Raw genomic sequence first — 11,083 nt, 5'->3', positions numbered from 1 at the left:
TGTTTCTTTGTTTAGACCACAGAAGTCATAAAAATAATTAATATTCACTTTAAACCTTTCTAGAATGTGCATACAATTAGGTTGCATACAAACCTCTTTCATTTTATTGTTAATATTTATCTGATATTCCCCATGCCTTTTCCCAAGTAAGGCCCCCCAAAATGAAGACCAGACAATTTGTATTGAGGAAATATTGTTCCTTACAAGGATATTCATAATTTACACCCAAATCTCCAGTTGAGATACTCCTTCTCCAATCTGATGACTGAGTTGTATCATCAAGAGAATTTGTCAGAACCTGTGAAGCAGCTCTTTTTTTTTCATGTCATATTTGTTGCACTTATAGACCAAGGTCCACACTAATAGTGGTTGATTGTGAAAACTAGTTAGTTTAATACGTCATTTGTCTACAGAAAGTAGAAATTCAATCCCACCAACAACTTTCAGCTAACAGCTATATTGGTGACAGTTTTTGTAGCTTTGTGTTACACTCCTACTACTATTTACATATTGTAGTATGGTTGGAACAAAGTCTTATGACTGGACAGCAGACAAGAAAAACACCTATAAATCTGGTAATTGTAGTGCAGGATTTGTGAAAACTCAACGCAAATTAAAAAATTTAAAAAAAAAACAAACAAAAAAACCCTGGGGGACCGTGCAGATCACCTTTTCCTCAAGTCTTTCAGTTACATCCAGTAATGTGTGCATGCTACATATGCGCTTTGCAACTGTGTAAGTTATAAACACTCATCTGCACCTGTGCCACCGTGATACAGTGCTCTTCATTCATTGCACCTGGCAAAAAAATAAATAATTATTTAAATTCTATATAAAATTGAAGTGAGATTCAGCTGCAGGTTGAGGACACAAGGTCTCTCTTGTACAGATGTTTTATTCAACCTGACATCCTTTTCAAATGCCTGAGTGGCAGCAGATTATCAAACAGCATTCTTCAGTAATATTTAAAGTAATGCTCCTCTGATGTGTAGAACTTTATCAAGGTTACAGAACAATGACTTTTATTCGCCAAGTGTTGTAGGGCAAAAGGTTCATCTCAAGTCTCTTAATTGCATCCACATTTCCCTTACTTTTCCTTCCGTCTTAGTCCATCCCACTGAAGATACATGGAGAGACACAAGGAAACCATACCAGGAGAGAGGAAACAAAATATGTTTTTAGATAAATGAGATGTCGAGGGATGCATGATATTGGATTTTTTGCCGATATCCAATTCATTGTGGCCGATTGCTGATGCCGACACCGATATATGCACATATTTTTTTCCAGCTGGCTGAGGAGACTATTATGCATGCAAGCATAGATTGTACTAATTATGATCAAGAAAGACAATATATGAAGGAAGAACTTAGGAAGACTTCAGGAGTTCAGAAGAGTTCAGGGGCTCAGTGTTAAAACTTTAATGAACCTGCCAAGTGGGTTTTCTTTGAGTTCATTAGACAGACAGGATTAATGTGTAGGATTTAATCTCTGGTTCACACTCCGGAGCAGAAGGTGGCGGTAATGCACCTAATACGCTGGTTGCCAACCGCCGTTATAAACCAAAAAGAAGTTTGTTTGTTTTTTTTTTTCAAACAGAGTGATACATCGTGTCAGCCGAAGTGTTTCCTATCTGTGCAGCCGAACACAGTAGCTCCTCCATGGACTGTTTCTCCCTGACGGTTCCGGTGTTTCTTCCGCAGGCTCCACTTCACTCAAGCTGCCCGTCAGACCCGCTGCTTCTTCCCACTTTAACTTGAATAACAAACCGAGGCTCGGTGCTCCGGTGGGATCCACATGGAGAGCCGGGGCTAACGATAGCTGAGAGGCAGCCAGCTAGCCTCCCAGCTAACGTTAGCCCCGGCTCTCGATGTGGATCCCACCGGAGCACCGAGCCCCGGTGGTCTGACGGGCAGCTTGAGTGAAGTGGAGCCTGCGGAAGAAACACCGGGACTGTCAGGGTGACACGGTCCGTCGAGGAAAGCAGTCAGGTGGTGGAGGTGACGGCGACATATTGGCTTCTCATAATTTGCAGAATTCGCCGATGCTGATGACGTGCCGATAATATCGTGCATCCCTAGTTTTTATTTCTTGACTTGCTCTTACCCGCCGACACCCAGTATCCAAACCGTGCACCACCTATCCAGTCATCGCGATGTCCACTGGGCGGCAGCACGCGCCACCCAGCTGATAGCGCTGATTAGACAGAAATGCGATCGTCTCTTAAATCAGAAGTAAGAAGAAACTTTGGAAATAAGTGAAGATCTAAGGCGGGAGAAATTGGTATTATTAATATTAATGTGTGCCCTCTAGTCTGTTGGTCAGTTGTACCATCATGGATAATCCTAGAACCTGAAGTCATACTGAATAATAACAAAAAATAGAAATCAGGAGATATAGTCAAGGAAGATCAAAGGATCCAGAGAATGGGAAAGTGGCATTTGGATTAACCATTCCTTGAATTAAGAATTAAAAACGGACGTATCAGATGTCAGTATTCACAGCAGAGATGTTGGCAATATTAATGTGCACTTTGGTGGATAGAGGACAATAAACCAGACAACTCAGTCATATGCAGTGATTCAGCCGCAGCTTTGACTACAATAAGAGAAATCAAATCCGAGTCCAGACCTGATGTATTGGCCGAGATTTATCAAACATTACACACAAAAAAACAACCCAAAACTGTGACAGAACAAATGCTATAGTTTATGTCATTTCAATATAGACACACGTGGAGTCGCTATTCTGCCTGGTTCGTGGAGGAAGCCCTGCATTGTCTGGTAGAAGAGAAGAGAAAAAATTGTACAATAAATCTACTCAAGTCCTCCCGTAGCCTTTTGGTTTAACTCTAATTTAACCTGATCTCGTAAATGGTCACATAGTGTAGTAATTAATTTTACACGACGGCGTTTGCACTGCAACATGTCTCAAGAATAAAACATGAGACGCTACTTTTGCTGAAAAGAAAGTTGCAAAAGAGAAATGAGCCCTGCTAACCCAACGTGTCATTCATAAAAAGGTAGAATACTGAGTTATAGCCGACCAGTCTGGTGTGTGTAGAGGTGTGTGTGGTTATTCTGCAGAAGCCTGGGGCCAGATGCATAAAACTCTAAACTGTGTGTACGCACCAAGCCAGAAATATGCATACACATTCCTTCAGTCAGATATATAAAGCCGTGCTACGTATGGTTGTGTTTTATACATCTCAGTCATTGTGAAACTGGGCGCGTGTGCAAGAGCCTCATTTCCACTCCTACAATGACCCATAGATGGGTGAAAACACGCCTTGAACCAGCTATTTTCTGTCAACATGATGCCTGCCTGTACAACTGTCAATGAAACTAAACGGAAATAAAAAAAGTGTCTTTACACCGATTGTGTTGCACCAGCGAGGTTCTCCATCAGCGGAACAGCTGTCATAACGCGCGACCATTACGCACGGCTGTGCGGCTCTTTATAGCGTCCATATCGTTAATTGATCACATGGACCTGTAAACCATCGTCAGCAGTGATATTTCAGAAATGTAATCATAGTTTGCAGCCCTCATAACTAAACCGACTTCATAAGGTTTGTCACAACTAAGTATAAAATAAAAATAATATTAACAGCTAAGTAAAATGTTGACTCCTGTGTAAATTAAGAGAATGATAAAATTAATCACACAAAGTAATACATCTATGCTACCTTAATAAAAGCAACTTTGATTGACATTTTGCAGATCTCTGTGAAAATGCAAAAAAGAATCACACAATCAGTGCAGCTGATTATCAACATGAACAATGTTTTACTAAAAGATTCCGTCTTTTACCTCATATTTCATCTCCACCTCACCACATCACCGCCAGATCGTTTTAGAAAAACGTGTGTACGCCTGGTCAGGAGGATGCGTGAGGTGCGCACATTCTCACCGCACATTGTTTTTATAAATACCATTCATTCATTCATGGTTTTTGTGAGTATGCATCTTCATGCACCTGGCCTCAGGTGTCGTTTTCAGGCGATTTAATGATAGTACACACAGTGAACGGCCGTGCGCTCTGGCGCAGCATCTTAGAGGTCGCACATTTATCAACATATCAGCCCTGCTGCCTTCAGAGGTTGCAAGAATTAAATGAACTGCAAGAGAGAAGCGTTTCATACAGTATAAAGCAGAACCACCCACATTCATTTGCAGATCAATAGCCTACAGATGCTCAAACCACATTAAACGTTATTTTCCGTACCGATTTTGCTTGGAGAGTGTTTAATTTAAATACATTTTTCATACTTCAAGCATTAATCGGTTATTGCAGCACATTTACAGAAAATATTTTAAATTTAGTCTGCGCTTGTTGATAAAATCACAAAGTGGAATGTTCTGCCTGTCCCGAGACTTCCCCATCATTTTATGCACCTTAGACCACAATGTTCCACCAGTTTCCCCATTTTAGTCCAGTACAGCATCTGGACTGTTAACCACCTGAAGTTTTCTTCATAGATCGTTACATCAGTGTACTTTATAGGACAGGAATTACGTCACTTGACTTGTCTCCCTCGTCGCTCTTCTACCAGACAATGCAGGGCTTCCTCCACGAACCAGACAGAATAGCGACCCCACGTGTGTCTACATTGAAATGACATAAACTATAGCATATGTTCCGTTACAGTTTTGGGGTTTTTTGTTGTTTGTTTGTTTTGTACAATGTTGTATAATGAATCAGTGCATATGACTGAGTTGTCTGGTTTATTGTCCTGTATTCACCTTCTGATTTAAGAGAGACGATTGATGGTCGTCGCGCGCTGTCGAATGGGAACGCGCGCTGTCGAGAGGGTCGCGTGTGATGTCCACTGGGCGGCAGCGCAGGATGACTGGATAGGTGGTGCATGGTTTGGGTACTGGGTGTCTGGTAACTGGATAGGTGGTGCACGGTTTGGGTAGGGTTTTGAATGAAAGGGCTCTCCATAAGCCCGGCTCTCCATTTGGATCCAATGGGAGCACCGAGCACCGGTTTGTTATTCAGGTTAAAGTGGGAAGAAGCAGCGGGTCTGACGGTACTTGAGTGAAGTGGAGCCTACGGAGGAAACACCGGGACCGTCAGGGTGAAACAGCACGTGGAGAGAAGCACAGTCAGGCGGCGGAGGAGAAGGCGACAAATCGGCCTCTCATAATCGGCAGAAATGGCCGATACCGATATTTCATTTTAGAGCTTTTATAGGCCGATACCGATGACGTGCCGATAATATCGTGCATCCCTAGAGATGACCTTTCCTCTGAAGCGTCACGTGAAGTGATGTCCGTTTCTGATGATGGCGGCAGCTGATCAGCCGTCAGTCGGCTTTAACAGCTGTAGAGACTTCTGGTGGAGTTTATGCCTGCATGCATGTGCACTGTGCTGACACTAATAAAGACACAGTTATCACAGCCAGAGCAGCAGTGTTTTCTCTCTGCAGCCTGCTACCAGTTTAATAAACACCTGCACATGAACAGAAACCTGCATTCAGTATTTATACTGCATACTGTGTCCTGCTTAGAGGCACAGGAACCATTTCTACTGGCGTTTCTATTATTTATTCATTATCTGCATCTGTATTTATCGATATTCTGATTGAAAAAATTATTATTTGATAACTTAGAATATGATCAGGGTGTCTTTTGAACACTGGAAATTATTTATTAAGCAAAATGTTTCAGGGAAAATGGAAATCATGTTACTCATATCAAACCCGACGCTCAGGGATTTTCAGCCTCACATGTGACTAAATGGAAATGATAAATGATGTAAAATATAAATGTCTTTAAAATGTGTTTCTTGCTGACAGACAGACTCTCCCTGACTTTAATTTTGTCCATGATAACAGTTAACGGGTGAAATAACAGATCATGAAAAGAAAAATCTTTCTAATAAATGAAGAAAGTCGTTTATGGTTCTTTTGTTGTTCAGACCAACTAATTAGAGATTTTATACTAGATGGTGAATCAGAAAACAAATAAAATATCAAACTTGGGAGTTAAACACTTGAGTTTAATCTGTAATCTGTCTCCACTCAGTGATGTTGATAACATATCAGTCCAATCAGCTGCAGTGTTCAATCAATAACTGCTTTCCGGCTGCTCTAATGTATCCTCACTGATGGCTCCTCAGAGATCCTTCCTTGCCCCTCGCTTCTCAGATCAGAAATAAGAGTTTTGAGACAGCCTTCAAAATGGCAGACCGGAAAGACTTCCGGTTCAAGTGAGGATCGAGGAGCGAGGAAAGATCAAATAAGAGACTTGAGATGTACCCAGTATCTCCCAGCTACTGTCAATTAATGCTGCCAATAACAAGCATCCTGCTGTAGTTGGACCATTAAAGAGGCAGCAGAATAAATTCTGTCACTCTCCTCATTTTTCTTCCTTTCACACTGTCAGTGCTGTTGTATAGTTGCTCAAGTTAGAGAGGTTTTTTCCTGTTTTCTGTGCTCCATTAAGGTTTATCTCTCTTTCTGTCCTTGTCTTCTGCTCTCTGGCTGTCTGCCTTCCCATTCGATCCAGATTATCTTACTTTTAGCAATTATAGACCTCATTCCAAGCTATCAGAGAAGGAACTGAACATTTTCTGATGTCTTGTGAGACCAATAATCACTGCACAGAAATGATCTTCATTGAAGTTACAGAAGAGCTTAGATCTTGGCACAGCTGTAGACACTTCTATCGTTGGAAAGCTGGACTGTCAACACTGAAATGTTTCAGTTAAACTCCACTGACAGATAATGCCTCGCTTTTTTGTGCGGCGTACCCCTAGGGTCATTCCTTGGGCTCCGACTGTTTTGTAATTGCTTCACCTAGATTCTATTAGTTCCAAACATAATAAACCAATTCTAAAATCTACTGACTAATCTACTGACTAATCTGACTATCATAGCTCTTCTGATAATGCACATATTCAAGTAAGCCTGTTGCTAATAATCTCTCAGTATAATTTGGCTCTGGACTCTGGACCTTACAAAATAATGCCACTGTAAGAGTAATAATACCGCTGAAAGGGAAATTTTTCAAAACTAGGCTGTCTATGTCGTGGAAAGTTGGAGAAATTTTGTATTTGGTGCCCTATGATCAGAGTAAGCTAAGCAAAAGACTGGTTTTCCCTGTTGCTCCAAAGGAGAAAATACTACAACACCCAGAATGCAATGCACATAGTGCCTTCTAAAGGCCACTCCCTTGCTTCTCCTTATGCGTACTTTCCACAAGGGGTTCCACTTGGGTTGTGTTTACAGAAGGCAAGAGTTGAATTCATTTCCTCAGAATAGCTATCCATAGCAGAGACGAGTTAGCATTGACTAGCATTATATTCATTTTTAGAGTTTTTGTTGATTCACAAAAGTTTTTTTTACTCTTATTATGATATCCAGTTGTGTCACTCTAGGGTGTAAGAACAAAAAAAACGAGCTGGAATGAATTATTATCTATTCAGTGAAGTGCATAGTTATCTGCCAGAGCATAGATATTTCAATCACAGATCCACTCAAACATTTTATTATGGGAAGAATGTTTAAAATACAAATTCACCGAATGGTAGGAACTCTTCTTAGCGACCTTATCTTCTCTCCCTCCTTATTGATGCGCAATTGGCAACACAACATTAGTTTTGTGCCTGTGTGTTGGCCGTTAGCTAACTGGCTGTTGGCCCCAGAAGCCTCTTCCTCCTCCACACATTGTTGGTCTTAATTTCACAACATTATATTTGAGTTCATAAAAGTAGCTCCTAAATATCAGGTTCAAATATGATATCATGAAACTAGTTTTAATCTTAATACACTCGTATTCCAATATTAGCTTTTCTGTGTCGCTAGCGAGAAAATAATATTAAATTAAATATTGATGCCTAAGTTTGCATGCACCTGTCTGCCATTTCTTGGAGGCAGAAGGATATTTCTTATTTCATTAGAATGATAGCAATGAAAATTGGTGAAGTTGGCCTTTAATATTACAATACTACAAGCTAAAACAGAGTTCTTACTGTCATATGTTTAAAAAAATGGCAGTATTTGTTGTTGGGTTGTTACTTTCTTGCATTTAAGTTTCTGTAATTAAGTTTTGGTGAAGTGACAGTCCTGTTTTTCTCTCCCTCAACAGGTGATTATGTGTTGATGACGGTGTACTTTGACCTCAGCAGAAGGATGGGCTACTTCACCATTCAGACCTACATCCCCTGTATCCTGACCGTGGTCCTCTCCTGGGTCTCCTTTTGGATAAAGAGCGATGCCACGCCTGCAAGGACAGCCCTAGGTATACCACAACACTGCCCGTGTAGCTCTGTAGAGAAAAGTGCTGAGCTTGTTAATCAAAAAAGTTAAATTCAGAAGGGCTTGTATAACTTAATCCTCCTTGGGAGCAGTAATTTGCAATACTTTTTTTCCTTTATGTTGCTTTTCTGTTACGCCCACCATATTGGCAGATAACTCCTTTCTTGCTTGTGAAGGATGAGCAGCAGGGAATAGTGTAGATGTCCAACATTTTGTCATGCTTTATTGAAGTGATGAGAATACTTCCACCAGAGAATATAAAACTTGCTGCTACTGCTCGTTCAAGCTGTAGCTGTGTGAGTCTAATATGAGGAAAATGAATTGGAAGTTTGTGGCAGGATTTAAAGCTTTTTTGATAATTCCTGTTCAATCTGAGATTTAGACAGCTTGATAGCGAAAGCAATAATCTCTTTTTTGATTGGTAACTGCAATGTTATAACTCAGTCTTTGTCGCAGTAGTTATTACCAGCGAAAGCAATCATATTACTGGAGTATTTACAGTACATCACTCAACACGGCTGTGGAGTGAGAGAGGACGACAAATGAAGAAAAAGCTGTTGTGTATCTCTGTGTGTTCATGTGTGCCATTCACAAATGAATATGCATGTTTCACTGTAACTTTAGTTATGCATTAATCCATTATGAAAATGTATGCCCCATCAGTGTTGCTTGTTTCTCTTTCATCCTTGATTATAGCACTAATCTTATTTATCTTTGCATGAGTTGACAATTGTTTTGAATTATTTTCCTCCTCCACTGCATGCCTACCATTAGTTCATTTGCTTTCCTGTGGATCTTTGTGCAAGGTGCTTGGTTTCCTGGTTGATGTGGAATTGGAGGTAAGTGCCTGACAAGTTCATGTCCAAATAAATAGATATATATATTTTGCCACCAAAGATTTAAGTTACACAGTATTCACCTACAGTATAGTTTTGCAATTTATTTAATATAACTATTCCTTAAATTGTAAGAGGACACCTTTGAGTTTAGAGTTTCATTTCCCTGTCATTCCCGCTACCTTAAACCTCAATGACCCACCGATGAGGTCAGCCATTACAAACTCATGCTGTGCAGCCAAACATTGTTCAAACTCTGAACTTTAAATTAAATTCTAGTCAAAGATACTACACCTGTCAGGCTTGGGCAAATGTAAATTTGGAGAAATGTGTGACTCATCTAAACATAGACAACTAAAATATTACAGTTTTGGATTGGTGCAGCCATTGGGTTTGAATATGTCACTCAGTTTCAACATTATATAGCTTCAACAAAGAGTAGGAACTAGCAGATATGTGACATATGACACTGTCAGAGTGTGATTTTTTTCAGACTTTGAAGCTTCTTAAGGGGAAAAATGATGAAAACTGTTTGTTAAGAGGTTAAACTGTTGAGGTTCATATAGGATATTAGGGAAGTAAACCTGGGAGGGAGTTTAACAATGCAGAGTGGTCCACCACAATCTGGAAAAGGTTGCTCTGGAGGCAATAATACATGTTCCAATTTAATGCTGCAAACTAATAAAAACACTTAGGAAAATCAACTAAAACCACTGATGTTCCTCGGAAAAAAATACAAATTTTAAATCCTATAGTGGACTCTTAACTGTGTAACCTAAAGAAAATCTTGACCAATATACTTTCATTTGTCTTCCTGCTTCTTCTGCCTTGTCTCATCATCACTGGGCTGACTGCTGTTTAACAACATTAAAAATAGATGGAAACAGAACTAAAATAAAAGCTTGCAAATTTGACAGTGGATTATAAAAGCACAGAGTTTTTCACAACTTGACCTCCATACAATTGTTCATTTTATTTTCTGATAAATCTACCTCCATGTTCCATGACTTGGCTGCCCTGTACGCCATTTGGTCATTTGTTATAGTGCAAATTACATTTACTGGCTAATTTTGCCATAGCTGTTTAAACTAAGTTTAATTTAATCAATTGATTTGATACAGTTTAATGGCCAAGATGGGCTGATAATGGTTAAATTAAAGTCTGAGACAGCCAAGCCTATTTAAAATGTAACAATTGAACTATGTCCAATAATTTAGCACACTGACTACTTAACATTGGCACTGCCCGCCTACAAGGAAAATATCTGTTATTTTGGTAGACTTCCCACCAGGCCCATCAGGATTTTTCATGGTTCTCTCTGACACTTTGCCACAGATGCCAAAGTCTCCACCTCATTTATTCATTTGATCAATTGCAAATTAAAGACTTTCCCCAGGGTTCACATTCATACACTTAGCCCAAAGAGCCACCAAATACTTCAGTAGTAGTGCTAGCTCCACCAGAGCAGCTGGGGATTAGTGCCTTGCTCTCTGGCATTCTGGTATTATTTGTTATAGAAAGTAAGACTCTGGACGACTTAACCTTCACCACCCAAATTTTCTCACTTGACCCAAGAATTCAACCCGAGCCAACTTCTGCAACCTCCCAACAAGTGCCACCTGTACCCCGGATGTCACTTGCGTCGAGACAGTATTCACAACTCTGAAGTACTTTAATTCCACTCAGCCCCTGCCGCCCTTCATCTGCCTGCCACTCAGCCAATATCACAGAAGGTCATCTGGAACGTCTCTGCGGTAATAAAGAAGTTATATTGGAGTTCCGTCCATCCCCATTCGTTATAAAGCCCAAAGAAAATACTTCGCTGATAGCTGAGTCACCTCATATTGTATCGAATTCAATAAGCTAGCATTACAGTATTACACAAGCATGCGCTGGGCCAAATGGAGCCTTTCCTCTTGTGCTGTTAATGAAAGTTGATCATAATAAGAGATTGTGTTCAGCTCCGCTCAGCTTACTCCAC

The 11,083-nt window shown here is 40.2% G+C and overlaps 1 protein-coding gene across 3 annotated transcripts in view; it reads left to right on the top strand.

The window, feature by feature from the left end:
* The window catches only part of LOC137176907 (gamma-aminobutyric acid receptor subunit gamma-3-like), a 125,893-nt gene that overhangs the window by 95,645 nt on the left and 19,165 nt on the right, over positions 1-11,083 (top strand). For all 3 annotated transcript variants that reach the window (XM_067582943.1, XM_067582942.1, XM_067582944.1), the window contains one exon: positions 8,097-8,249. In XM_067582943.1, coding sequence (XP_067439044.1) covers positions 8,097-8,249 — 153 coding nt within the window. The remainder of the gene's footprint in view (positions 1-8,096; positions 8,250-11,083) is intronic.

This window comes from Thunnus thynnus, chromosome 24 (assembly GCF_963924715.1).
Source record: "Thunnus thynnus chromosome 24, fThuThy2.1, whole genome shotgun sequence".
Lineage (NCBI taxonomy): Eukaryota > Metazoa > Chordata > Actinopteri > Scombriformes > Scombridae > Thunnus > Thunnus thynnus.
This window is presented reverse-complemented; position numbering and strand designations above follow the sequence as displayed.